Below are 13,322 nucleotides of genomic sequence, written 5' to 3'. Positions count from 1 at the left end.
TTTTTTTTTTTTTTGTTATTTTTCATTTGTTCTTTCTTTAACTAGCCTTTGTGACTTTGACGGACGGATTCAACATAGACTACGGCGCTTTTAAGATGGAAGCGGAGTTTCGGTGTATTTTGGGCAACATACCTCTATTCCAGTTTCTTTACTTCTTTCCAAGCGTGGGTGGACAAGCGATCTGGTTTTGCTCGATTCCTTTTCAACTTCGAATACGCACCTTACACTCTTAAATTATATTTTTTAATATTGCTAAGGGGAGAGGACGAGGCTGGCAAGCACTTGGTTCATGATGTGAATGTCGTTACGAAAGCGATGAACAAAACGCTCGCGCGACATTTGACATGCTTGTATGTATTCTATCTCAACAGTGCCCTTTCTTTGAGTTTGAATCAATCATTGTGATCTCAATCGAGAAATGTGTATCTGTAGACCTTGCGCTCCGAGTCAAGAAGCGAGGATGAATTGATAAATCTGTAGGTTTTTGGAGTAGTAGCGCAATCGAAGATCGATCTAGAACGGGATCTAGACCCCACGTGAGTTGGTCGATGATACTTATATATTTATGCCCTCGTTCGCTACTGTTCTAGACTTCTAGTAGATCGCATCGTACTAAACCACAGTATCACTGTTAAAGCTTGTCCGTTCTATATTTAGTGTGACACGATGGCGGAAATTTATCAGTGGTAGAAACCTACCACGTTTTTCAACAAGTATAAACTATCTTTAGTGTCTGCTAGCGCGCAGGTGGCGTTTCTGGACACCATTATGCTTAATACCTCGGTGATGGACTTGCTCTATAAGTGACCTCATTCTACGATCTCCTCCATGTCTTGTATGGCTAAGGGCATGCCAATATAAACAATGAAGTGAGTGGTTAGGCAATGCATCATTTAAATGCTGCATCCTATAAAGTTTGACCGGTAGATAGCGGAGACGTGATCATGTTAATTGATGTGAAGATTGTAAAGGATGGCAAACTAGATGTAAGTTGCAGAGATATCCATCTGTCAGAAGAAAATTATATACTGAAGAACACAAAGAACAACATATTCAGCCGAATAGAAGTGACCTATCCCAAAATCTCCCGTCGGTATCCATGGACATAACAAAAGAGAATCGAAACTACTTGCAGAGACCCATCACACCGAATAAACATGAACCACATCATATTCCCATCCATTTCCGGCTCATAAACATTCGTTGAGAAAGCAACGCAAAACAACAAATACACTAATTACTGCACTCATGCCTGTCTCTTGATATAATCCTTGTTCTCGATGGTTACACTCTTAGTCTTATGGTTGACCTTGTAGACACCGACCAGGCGCGATGCGAGCTCGAACTACTGTCGTTAGCAATATTCAAGGACCGCGAATTAGGTTGAGGAGCTTACCATGTTGTTCCTCAAGGAGATGACAATGAATTGCGCGTTCTTCGTTCTTTCTTTGATGTACGAAGCCACGATGGAGACCTGGAACACTTGAGTTAGCTGGCTTGTTCTGTCGGGCAACAAGAGAGTACACCTACGTTTCTGAAGTCCAAGGCGGCATCAATTTCGTCCATGACGTACAGTGGCGTAGGCTTGTAATGGTGCAAGGCGAAAACTAGGGCCAAACTAGATAGTGTCTTCTCACCACCGGACAAGTTGCCAATGTTCTTCCAGCTCTTCTTCGGAGGCATGACGGAGAACAAGATACCTTCAGAGAAAGGATCTAAAGAATCCACTAGTTCTAGTTCTGCGTTACCACCCATTGTAATCATCTGGTACATCTCCTTAAGGCGGAGCGAGATGATGCTAAAGCCTTCCATGAATCCATTCAATCGAGCGGATCGAAGGCCGTCAAGACGAGCTTTAGCACTGTCGCGAGATGCAAGGGCAGTATTGAGATCCGCCGAACGAGCTTCATGTTCAGCTGACCGGCGACGGTACTCTTCGATTACAGAGAGGTCAACAGGGGAGTTCTGCGTCTTCTCCTCCAAAGCTGCAATAGTAGCTTTTAAAGACTCCTTATTCATCTCCAATAACTCATCCTTGGTATAAGCCTGCAGCTCTGCAGGTGCTTCCTCATTTCCAAGGTCGCTCACATTCTGCAATGCCAACTTGGATAGTTTCTCGTGCCAGTAGCGCCCGCGCTTTTCATTCTCGGCTAGAGCCTTTTGGTTTTCTTCAAGCTTATTGCGCATTTCGATTTCCGTGGCCCGGGATTCGTTTAATTCGGCCACCTTCTCATCCAACTCCGCCTTCACGGTCTTGAGCTCTCCCTTCTTCGACTCGAGGGCTTCTTGTGCTTCCTCTACCTTTTGCTTCCAGCCGGATGCGTCGTTAGCCTGGTTGGAGACATCCTCATTCAGCTTGTCAAGGTCCTCGGTGACATGCTCGAGCTCCTCTTCAGCATCCCCACGTGTTTTTTGATGTTTAGTTATAAGCTTCTCGTTCTTAGACTTGCCGACTTCCGCATTCGAGATCTCTTCGGCAAGCATGCCGATCTGTTCTTTCAGACCATCGACTCTAGCCTTCTGACCTCGCAGTCTTACACCACCAACCTCCATGATCTTGTTCTGGTGAGTTTGGATCTCTTCCTCAATGCCTCCCTTTTGTGAACGGAGACCTTCGATTTCCTCTTCGAGAGAAGCGATCTGCTTCTCCAGAGCTGCAGCCTGGGCTGCATCTGTCTTGGATGGTTTGTGAGCAGCGCTCAATTCCTTCACGCGCCGCTGGGCATCTGCGAGGCTACGGTTGGTGCTCTCAATCTCGATTAATATCTTTTGAATCTTGGTCTCGACACGTGGGATTTCCTCGGACTTCTCTCTCATCGCCGCCTCGATATGTCTTTGCTTCTCCTGGAAAGCCTGGAACTTCCTCTCCATTTCCTCGAGGTCACCTTCGAGTCTTGCAACCTGCTCCTTGCTGGTGTCCGCGACCTGCTTCGACGACATTGCACCGCGAGCAACACGGGTACCACCACCACTCATGGTACCGGACGTATCGATGAGCTGGCCATCGAGTGTCACTACTCTCCACCGTCTGGCACCGTAGGCTATGCGATTGGCTTGCTCTAGGTCCTTGGCGACAAGAGTATTCTGCATCACGCTATAGAATGCTGGGGCAAACTTCGGATCCTTGGGCTTCACGAGATCGAATAGACGTGGGACACTCTCCGGGGTGAATACCGCTGACATATCCCGTCGTGGAAGACGATCTAGAAGTATGAAGTTGGCTCGGCCAAGGTTGTTCTTCCGCAGGTAGTCGATGCATTGTTGACCAACCTCGACTGTGTCCACCACCATATTTTCTAACGCGGGACAAGCCGTAGATATAGCCACATCGTATTTCTCATCGATTGTCCCGAGGTTTCCAAGTCGTCCGTGGAACCCTTCGATTCGACCAGATTCTTTGAGACGCATGAGGCCAGACAGTACGCTGCCACGATTTTGCGTGCTTGCAAGGCTAGCTCTTGCTTCGTCTGCTTTTTGCCGGGCACTGGAGACATGAGAGCGAACTTCTGGCTCCCTGTGGGCGTACTTCTTGAGGTCATGCTTTAGCTTCGCGACCTCTTCCTCAAGAATCGCCTTCTGTTCTTTCCGCTCTTCAAGATCGGTTTCCTTGGCGGCTAACGTTTCCTCAATAGATGAAACCTTGCCCTGTGCTTCCTCCAGGAGTACAGCACCGGCATTGCTTCGCTCTCGGAGAATGTCGAGCTCACTTTGTGCCACTGCAACAGCGGAGACCTTTTTGTTGATCTTCTCATCCCATGGCTCAAGTGACTTCTGTTTGGCTGTGATCTTATCTGAAAGGCCCTGGGTTTTGCCCTTTAAGCTTTCACGGATTGCCGACAATTCATCCTCTTCCGCTTTAAGCTCTTTCTCTAGATCCGTTGTCTCTTTGGTCTTCTTGGTAATATCACTAGAATGTTTCTCGACCAAGCTTTCGCATTCAGAAGCAGCCAAACGGGCAGTTTGCATTGCTTTTTCCAGTTTCTTTTGTTTGCCAACCAAGAATTTCTTCTTTTCCTCAAATTTGACGGACTCCTTGTCATACTTCGCCATTTCTTTGACCAAAGCTTGTACTTCTTTCTCCATGTTTTCGTATTCACGCATGCCACGCTTGTAAGCTTTCTCAAGCTCCTTGATCCCAGATTCATTGCCCTCATGCTTCTCAAGTTCCATGTTCAATAGTTCTTGCATTTGGAGGATAGCCTCTTCCGTGACGCGGATGTTATCGGCACATTCCTCAATGTAAATCTGATAGAGCGCCGACTGTTTCTGGGTGAGCTCATTTTCGTCGTTGAGGTATGAAAGAGCTTTATCTTTCTTGTCCTCGAGAGCATTTCTTTCCTTCTCCACGTGCTGCACACGGTTATTCTTCTCAACACAAACGTCGTTCAACGTCTCTAATTCGGCGGCTGCTTCGTCAATGGGGGTTTTGTATTTCGAAGTTCCGATAATATCTTCAAGGTATTCGAGAAGCCCATCCTCATGCTCATTGGCGGCCTTTGCCTTCATCTGCGCAATGGACTCGACCTCACCCTGGAGAATCAGGAAACGCTTATGGTCTAGGTCGATTCCTCGATCACGGAGCAAGGTCGTTACGGCAGTGAAGTTTGTTTCCTTGCCATTCATGTAGTATTTGCTGGTGTTGTTTTTAAACGCCTTTCGAGAGATGATCAGTTGGGAATCTGGGACTATTTCATGTGCTCCATCTGGCTGATCAAGGACCTCTTGGAAATGAACCTCGACTTCGCAGAAGGGCAAATCTGGAAAATCAGCAGAGTTATGAATCAGGGCGGAGATTTTGCCTTGTCGCATTTTGCTGGCTCGGAAGCCGAACACGAATAGCAACGCATCAATTACGTTGGACTTTCCGGAACCGTTCGGTCCGACAACTGAGGAAAAAGACGCGTGGAAGGGCCCTACGATCTGTTTCCCTGCGTAACTTTTAAAGTTGTTAAGGATTAAAGTCTTGATAACCATGCGACTCTTTGGCCCTGATGGTTCCTCAGGTATTGTCGGATGAGCCAAGTTGCGCGCCTTCATCATGATATCCATCGGCTTTTCGAGGACGGTCGAATGGGGATTAATGATTGAAATTTGCGACTTTGTGTCCTCGGGCGAAGGGGACTTGTTCACCGCGGAGTCGGTGATATCGCCGAGTGGCGGCACACTGGCTCTCTGGGATCGGGCTTGGGACTGGGGTGACACGGAGGGTTCGACTGAGGATCGTTCCGGTTTGGGCGTCATGGAGTCACGACTCCTGCGGGATGCGATGCTTCTTCTTTTCGTTGCCGCCACATTTTGTGTAGGCGATTCAGGCTCTTCTACAGATGCAACTGAGCTCCCTTCATCATTTGATTCACCAACTTGCGACATCTCCTCCTGCTCTGCTGTTGTCGACCTGCGAGACCTTCGTGCGGGGCGTGCGGTGCTAGGTGTAGGCGCAGGCGCATCAGCTGTCGTACGCCTGCTAGACCGTCTCCTTGTGGTAGGTTTCTTGGGAACTGGGGTGTAATCGTCTTCGTTCTCTTCTTCAACGTCAGGCTGGGACGGTGTGGGGGTCACATTTCCGGGATCTTCCTCTTCAGATGTCTCCGACATGACATAGCTTCTTCGAGGAGCAGAGCGCCGGGATGGCCTGCCTCTTGCAATTGATGACATTATGCTATGGTGGTATGGTCCGCAAAGGAGGGCCTCATGAAGGCGAGTGTGAACGGGGACGGTGTCGTGATGTTACCGGCTGTTTGAAAAAGCGCTGGTGGGTGGAAGTGGGTTGTTTACATTGTCGCCCAAAGAGGAAAAGCCTTGTTTTTCTGCCACAACAGTCTGGCGGTCACCGCCTGTATTATGTCATCCGTATGTATTGTAACCATGGTACGGATTCAACACGATAAGAAGTAATCTTTGGCATTTATATCAAAAAGGCCTCCCAGCTAACACGAGTGTGGCGCGGCCCAAAATGGCGCCTTGGGAAGATTTCGACAGTGTATTCTCGTTCAACAAGAACTTTGTCTATGATAGCAAAGCCATTGAACAGATTCTGTCCAACCGCCGGGCTTTGGACAACCAGCTGTTCGCCGACAGACTCCTAGGTCTGCTGGGCGTGAAAGCAGGTGATATCGACCAAGCATTGATAAAATGTACAATGTTCCTGACCAGCATATCTATATAGTGACAAAAGTATACCCTCCAAAGTCCAACGCAGACCTCCGAACCCTTTTCGGACACATCGTATCATCCCCACTGGATATCCATCACAAGCAGGCCTTGATCTACTATCTCTTGAAGGATTGCCGCGCGGCCAGTGACTATGCTTCACAATTTTCGCGGCGATTCCATCTTCCTGAAAAGTACCGTTTCTTTATTGAAGGACTCTGGAACCTAGACAGGTTAGAATTTAAGGTACGTTGAGGAGACCGGACTTGCGATCCATGATAGCTTGCTGATGCCATCGGTCAATCTAGCGTGCTATTGAATATTTGACCGAACCCTCCATCATTCCAACATTTCCCGATGAAATTCTTTACGTTCTCACCCTACCACAGCTTCCAAAGCACGATGACAGCCTCGTAATGGCGTACTACCTCACCGTGAGTCCACCACTGGCTTCCGCAAAGGTCCAGAAGGCATTCTTCAGAACCCTTTGTCGCTCCAGCATTACGGAGGCCTTCTACTTTACCCGGAACTATGACGACTTGCTTCGCCAGAATTATTTCACGCAATTAATTGAATTCGTACATTCGACGGAAGCTGGCGAGACCCGGAGCAAGCGCGCTATGGAGTTGATTGGTCTTCCCTTCGATGACCAGGAAGAGGAGTGGTTTGAGGACTGTCTTCTCCACGGAAATGCAAAGGGGTTGCATGGCGCTAAGGACAGCGTCATGATGCGTCGTCTTGCGACAGGGAAGTTAGAGAACTTGTCTGCCGATCTCGAGTCCTTGGGCGGAAAGAAGGTCGATGGACTGAACTGGGACATTCTCAGACAAGGAATCCAACCATCGCAGACATACTAGCTCTACCGCAATGACCAAGTTTTGTGAAATGAGCCCGCAACTTGTTGGAAATGCGACACGATTTCAATTCTTATGGATCCGGTTTGGAGATTGGAGAATTTGGAGTTTGAATTTGGAGCCTTCGTAAATTCACTTTGTAATATTAGTACTCGACACAGCACCGTATCAGGATACTGAAGATTGATATAAAATCGAAGGGCCTTGTTTAACAGACAAATAATAGTGAATGTTCTTTCCCAAGGTCATAGAATGATGGATGTTGTAATTTACCAATACCGGTCCCGTACACCAGCCAGGGTATGAGCAGGCCAGGAAGCACTCCGACTGGGTGAAATGTATTGTCACCGGCATAAACTTCAGGCTGATGAACAACACTTCATTCGCTAGCGGCTCATCAACAAGAAACTTCCACTTTCATAACTCACTCAGGAAATTAATCGCATATATATGCTGTCTTTATTCGCTTCTATCAGATAATGTACTTGGTCTACTGATATCCAGCCGAGCATCATTCTTGATCTGAAGAACCTTGTTGCAAAAGCCCAGCAGGGAACTCTGATCTCCAGTTAAGCCGATATCAGAAAGGAAGCCAAGATGGTGGTCTGCAGCTTCTTCCAGCAAGGCCGGTGTAAATTTGGAGGTAGAGTTAACCTCTTCGACCCCTAGTCTTTCCTTTCGTACTTCCTAGCTGCTGGTGGACGATTTACTGATCATTGAATTAGAACGCTGCAAATTCGAGCACCCGGGCCAATCAAGTTTAGGCTCAGGGAACCGCTTTGGAGTCCTGTCTGGAGGAGGTGGAGGAGGAGGCTTCGGAGGTATGCCTTCCTTCTGATTCACTTTCTTTTTCACCTTTGTTCTCCATCCTCTGAAACGTCTGAATGTTTCGTGTTCCAATCTTAGTGCATGGATATTTGTCACAAATTCCTCAAGGGATATTGTGAGCTACGTGATCTTTGCCTTGTGGGTGTTAGACAATCTACTCATTGCCCTGAGCACCCTTACTGGAATTGGCATTAGCTAGTACTCTTCTAACTTGCTTTTTGACGGTCTATCATGTATCCTCTGTATCTGACATTAGTACAGGTCGTAATGCGCAACAGAACCAGCAGCCAGCAAAGTAAGTGATGCACCTCTGGCAACAAGAAATTCCCTACTGACGCAAGCAAAGCTATGGTATCACAACAGATGATATCAAGGCCGACCTAACTGCCGGTAAGGGTCGTCCAGAATGGGTCTTTTCTTGTTATGGTCCTGGTAAAAACGCCCCAAAGCAATTGTTTGGAGGTGTCCAGCGAGAGCAATCTTTCGAAGAGTTGCGGCTGCGTCACTATGAAGCTGCTGCAACAGGGAGTCTAGAGCAGGCAGTCCAAGAGGCTCAGGCTTTATACGCTGAGGCATTGAAACAGATGGATGTCATATTGAACGACCTTGGCGGTGCCGTGAAATACATCGTTGATGGTATCAACGAACACCCAAATAGAATTGATATCACAGAAGGCAAGACGGGCCCTGCGGCTAGTCAAGGTCCGTCTTCATTCGGTCAACCCTCAGCATTCGGTCAGCCAGCTGCAGGCGGTCAGACATCGGGAATTGGCCAACCGTCGGGATTGGGGCAGAGCTCTGGTTTCGGACAACCAAGTGCTTTAGGCTCAGGATCAGCCTTTGGTAAGCCCTCTGGGTTCGGTCAACCATCGGCGTTAGGTCAGCCATCGGCGTTAGGTCAGCCATCGGGATTTGGCCAACCATCCACCTTGGGGCAGAGCTCTGGGTTTGGACAACCAAGTACATTGGGTTCGGGATCAGCCTTTGGTAAACCTTCGGGGCTAGCGGGTGGACAGCCTGCGTTTGGTAAACCAGCGTTTGGACAGCCCAGTTTAGGCCAGCCGAACTCAGGCCAGCCCGCTTTCGGCCAACCATCGGCATTTGGGCAGCCTTCAACATTAGGAGGTTCATCATTCGGCACATCCGCCAACGCATCTCCTTTTGGCGCAATATCAAATCAAAATCAAAGCGCAGGTGTCGGTTTTGGTCAAGCCGCATCAGCCGCGTCTCCATTTGCACAGGCTGCTAGCCAACAGCCTGCAACATCTTCTGGATTTGGACAGCCATCAACAACCCCAGCGACAACGGGCAGCTTCGGCCAGCCCACACAAACATCATCTCCATTTGGCCAGCCCCAACCCCAGCCACAGTCAAACCCATTTGGCCAGCCATCCACCGCACCAAATCCTTTCGGGGCTCCCAGTCAACCACAGCAGCAACAACAATCACAGGTCACACCTTCACCCTTTGGCCAGCCAGCATCCGGGTTCGCACAGCCCGCTCAACAACAACAACAACAACAACAACAACAACCCCCAATACCTACCGCCACGGCAGGCACTGGTCCTCCTGCCATCATCAAGGTTGAGGATGCGAACCAGCTCAGCCCCATTCCACCCTTAGCTGGCCAGACGGTCCGAGACCCTATGACCAAGAGACTGTCCACGTGGAAAGGACAACCAGTCAAGTATATTGACAACAACCCGTGTTATCTGCATCCTCAGGACCGCCAAACATACGTTCGCATCTTCTTCCCGGATGGGCCTCCCGACCAGGCGAGCTTGAGAGATGCAACAGGAAAACCGGAACAGTATACCCCCGAGGTTACGGAACAGTATGAGTTCTTTGTGAAAAACGGATACTTCAAGGATGGCATTATTCCCAGCGTGCCACCTAAGACGGAATGGGTGAGCTTCGACTTTTAGGGCCTGGAGAACATCGAGGATACCATGGTTTTTTATTTTTCGATATGCACTTCATGAACCTTGTAGTATATAGTTACTTCTTTTTTTTTAATATGACGATCACATGGAAGACAGGGCGCCTTCAGCCAGCCAACCGGTGAGCTGGATTGCCAAGCAACACCAAACTACAAATCTACAACAGTACACGTCCTACAGTTCTACATGTTCCTTACGTTCTATACGTTCTACAGCCAGCGTACAACAGCACCAAAGAGTACTTTCCCACAAACTTTTCCATTTTTATGCCAGATTCTAGCGGGTATCGACGAAAGCCCAGCACGCGCCAAACTCGCCCACCCCAGTCAAGAGCGGATATCACTCCCTCCCTAAACTGAACTAGAACATTTTAGAGTAAATTTAAGCGGCAATGGTGACCTCGACCTCAACACCAGCCTCGATGTTGATGATGATCTGCTTGACAGTCTCAGTGGGGGCGAGGAGGCTAAATCACATTGTTAGTAGCCGCTTCTCTAGTCACAAGGGTAGATAAAGTGTAACATACTCAATGAGACGCTTGTGGATGCGCATCTCGTACTTGTCCCAGGTCTTAGAACCCTCACCGTTGGGGGTCTTACGGGTGGAGATGTGAAGGGTCTTGGTGGGAAGACGGACGGGACCCTTGACGTGGAGGGACTTGGAGCGGGCACGGTCGATCAGCTCAGAGCAAACCTTCTCGAGGGAGGCGACCTTGCGAGAGGTAAGGGTGATACGGATCTTGTGGACCTTCTGTTGGGGGTTGTTAGTATGTCTGGCGCATTGTTTCGTAGCTTCTCTTCCGCCCGTCGTCCGTCATCTTCTTGAGATGAACTTGGGGTTGGAGAGCTGTTGGATCAACGTACAGGGCCCTCGCCGAAATCCTTCTCGGGCTTCTGGAAAGACATCTTGACGGTTGGTTTGCGGTGGGGAGACCGGGATTGAGATGGCTAGAGGTCGACGGGTTAGTTGCAAGAAGGGGAGGAAGGAAAAAGAGATAAATGTGGGAGTGGGGGGACCAACCGCAAAGTAAGGCTAGTTGCCAATCAAGACCTGAACTTCGAGGTTCGGTAAGGTGATGATGGCCGTTGGAATAGCTCTGGGCGATACGCAAATATTATTATCGTGAATTCTTTCGCTTTTTTTTCGATAGTGCGCTTAGCGCCGCTTGTGCGGGTGCTATGGCTTGGCGCTCGCCTATCTGATGCTAACCGGATCGGGCGCCCGGGGTGGATGAGTCAGCAGGTCACCAATGACATGCCATCTGATAAATGCGATAAAGAATATGGGGCTGATTGTCACGCTTAATGATGACGATATATTCTTGACTTCTTTTTTTTTTTACTTTCGTTTTGGGCTTTTATTCTCTAGCATACTTCTTGTTCCTGCGTCGTTACTCTTGTAGAACCGCTGTGCTATGGCAAATTGGCCTTCTCTTGCACCAGTTCCACCCCCCGCGGTGCAGAGTGCCATACCACCCCAGGAATGGGAGCTCTATATAGATGCGTGGATCCTGCTTCTGACTCTGCGCATAGAAGCATCCGATGCGGAATTTACAGAACATGCATCCACAGATGACTCCGCGGTCACCTTCTTGACTTCATTCTATGACCAGCTGGCAAGCACTGGTACGCCGGGTTTGCATATGGGGCCGAGAGCAAGAACACTACGGAAGCTATGTTTCTTGCTCACAAGACGACTCTTGTTGGACGCGCCCACGTCACCACCTGATCTACTAGGATGGAAGTACCTGGGAAACATGTGCAGCTGCTATCCCTCCAGCTCTGCGCTGAAGAAATTACTATCCGAAGCATGGGACAAGTATGAAGAAACGATATCATCGAGCCTCGAGAAGGCAAAGACAACCATGACGAAACAGCTGTCCATGTCAGGCCCCGCACAAGCTCCAAAGATCATCTCTGACATTCGCCTATTAACCATCTTGGGCTCTGTCCTCCCCGCATGTGGCCAGGCGCTGATGGCCGGCTCCGACTTCCTGGACACGTGCGGCGAAGCATATCAAGCACACAAGAGGGACGACTTCCGCAAAGTACTCGTCGCCATCGTCTACGTCGGCCTTACATCTCTATTAAAAGGCCCGAAACCAAACCTCTCCCTACTCCTGGACCAGCTCTTCAGCCTAAAAGCCAGCGCAGGGATCAACACACCCACAACAAAGAAGGAACCCACCCTCCTCTCCGATCTCATCTGCAGCTCAGATCTCCTCGTCCGTCTGGACCGGTATCTCATTTCGCACCCGCAGAAACGCGGCCAAGATCTCCTCTCCAGCCTGCGTGTACACCAAACCGAATCAAATGTATTCCACCACCGCTACCAGAAACAAAAGAAAAGGCTCGACAAAGGCAAAGCCCGCGCTGCCACAGATCTCCCTCAAGCAGAAGACATGCACATCCACAGAATGTCCCTCGTCACACAGATCCAAGACCTCTTTCCTGACCTGGGATCGGGGTATATTGTCCGTCTACTTGATGTCTACGACGATAACCCGGAGACCGTCATCGCACATCTCCTGGATGACTCTATTCCCCCTGAACTCCGGGACCTTGATAAATCAGAACGGCTCCCCACTATTAATGCCACTACCCCCAAGCACGATCCCTTCCCTCCCCGCCCAACACCACCAGAAATCCCTTCTCCACCAATTCAACCCCGCAAAAACGTCTTCGACAAAGATGTCGACCTGGCCGACCTCGCCGAAACAGACAAATTGCACTTCGGCCGCGCAAATGCAGACCAAACAGCAGACGACATTCTCGCAGATCGCAGCAAACACGCCGCCAATAAAGCGGCCATCATGTCTGCGCTGGCGACTTTCGACTCAGATGATGACGAACGCGACGATACCTACGACGTAGCAGACGTAGGTGGCACCGTGGACGCCACCACCACTGACACAGACGCCGATGCGAAACAGAAAGCGGACGAGCTCGATCTAACACTATTCCGGACGTACAAGGCTACGCCGGCGCTGTTTGCTCGGGACTCGGCAACCCGTCGATCACAGGCGCGGGCTTCGCTGAAGCGTGAGACGGGTATGACGGATGAGGCTATTGAGGGGTGGGCTGTTATGCTGGCGCGGGATTCGAAGCGGTTGGCGAAGTTGGAGGATCGGTTATCGCTTTCGGTGGTTGGGCCTGGTGGGACAGGTCTTACGCAGCCGGAGATTAAACCGACAGCTTATCGGAGGCCTGGACCTAGGGGTGATGGGGAGTCGGGGAGTGAGACTGATGAGCCGGCTGGCTCTGGGTCTCGAGGTAGAGGGGGCCCCGGTAGGGGGCGTGGTCGTGGTGGTCGACGGGGTGGTGGTGCTGGACGCGGCCGTGGTGGTAATGCGGGAGGTGGTTCCGGGGACGGGAATACGACCGCGCAGCGGCAGAGGAAGGAGGAGAATAAGGCCAGTAGGGCGAATCATAATCGTCGACAGCAGAGAGCGAGGAAAGTGGCGCGGGCTGGAGGTATGATGGGGTGATGCTAGCTGCTGAATGGTGACTTTTCATTATGCTGTGATGATGACCATAGAGCCTCGTGGTTT

At 49.8% G+C, this 13,322-nt stretch overlaps 5 protein-coding genes across 5 annotated transcripts; 3 read left to right on the top strand and 2 right to left on the bottom strand.

The window, feature by feature from the left end:
- Window positions 1-1,246: 1,246 nt before the first annotated feature.
- On the bottom strand, window positions 1,247-5,655 carry smc4 (condensin subunit SMC4; the record flags this gene model as incomplete). Its single annotated transcript, XM_032056525.1, has 12 exons — window positions 1,247-1,345; window positions 1,397-1,474; window positions 1,531-1,534; window positions 1,574-1,715; window positions 1,749-2,046; window positions 2,089-2,268; window positions 2,302-2,346; window positions 2,377-2,471; window positions 2,505-2,676; window positions 2,713-2,865; window positions 2,902-3,237; window positions 3,271-5,655. The coding sequence occupies 12 exons, from the start codon at window positions 5,653-5,655 to the stop codon at window positions 1,247-1,249; spliced, it is 3,987 nt and encodes a 1,328-aa protein (XP_031920095.1).
- Window positions 5,656-5,917: 262 nt separating this feature from the next.
- Window positions 5,918-7,176, top strand: BDV38DRAFT_6414 (ELYS family protein). The gene is made up of 3 exons (XM_032063677.1): window positions 5,918-6,107; window positions 6,167-6,396; window positions 6,459-7,176. Exons 1-3 carry the CDS (start codon window positions 5,954-5,956, stop codon window positions 7,005-7,007), a joined length of 933 nt encoding a protein of 310 aa, XP_031920094.1. The 5' UTR covers window positions 5,918-5,953; the 3' UTR covers window positions 7,008-7,176.
- A 112-nt stretch (window positions 7,177-7,288) lies between these two features.
- Window positions 7,289-9,929, top strand: BDV38DRAFT_232623 (FG-nucleoporin nup42). Its single transcript, XM_032053050.1, has 4 exons — window positions 7,289-7,647; window positions 7,730-7,825; window positions 8,094-8,127; window positions 8,179-9,929. The coding sequence occupies exons 1-4, from the start codon at window positions 7,602-7,604 to the stop codon at window positions 9,755-9,757; spliced, it is 1,755 nt and encodes a 584-aa protein (XP_031920093.1). The 5' UTR covers window positions 7,289-7,601; the 3' UTR covers window positions 9,758-9,929.
- Window positions 9,930-10,872, bottom strand: S10a (40S ribosomal protein uS10). Its single transcript, XM_032053049.1, has 4 exons — window positions 10,793-10,872; window positions 10,636-10,719; window positions 10,299-10,522; window positions 9,930-10,238 (listed from the first exon to the last, which is right to left on the bottom strand). Exons 2-4 carry the CDS (start codon window positions 10,675-10,677, stop codon window positions 10,154-10,156), a joined length of 351 nt encoding a protein of 116 aa, XP_031920092.1. The 5' UTR covers window positions 10,678-10,719; window positions 10,793-10,872; the 3' UTR covers window positions 9,930-10,153.
- A 314-nt stretch (window positions 10,873-11,186) lies between these two features.
- On the top strand, window positions 11,187-13,259 carry BDV38DRAFT_277089 (ASCC2 family CUE domain-containing protein; the record flags this gene model as incomplete). The annotated part of the gene is made up of 1 exon (XM_032058406.1): window positions 11,187-13,259. The coding sequence occupies one exon, from the start codon at window positions 11,187-11,189 to the stop codon at window positions 13,257-13,259; it is 2,073 nt and encodes a 690-aa protein (XP_031920091.1).
- Window positions 13,260-13,322: the final 63 nt, after the last annotated feature.

This window comes from Aspergillus pseudotamarii (genome assembly GCF_009193445.1).
Source record: "Aspergillus pseudotamarii strain CBS 117625 unplaced genomic scaffold BDV38scaffold_1, whole genome shotgun sequence".
In the NCBI taxonomy this organism is placed as follows: domain Eukaryota; kingdom Fungi; phylum Ascomycota; class Eurotiomycetes; order Eurotiales; family Aspergillaceae; genus Aspergillus; species Aspergillus pseudotamarii.
Note: the sequence above shows the minus strand (reverse complement) of the source record. Positions and strands in the feature narration are given on the sequence as shown.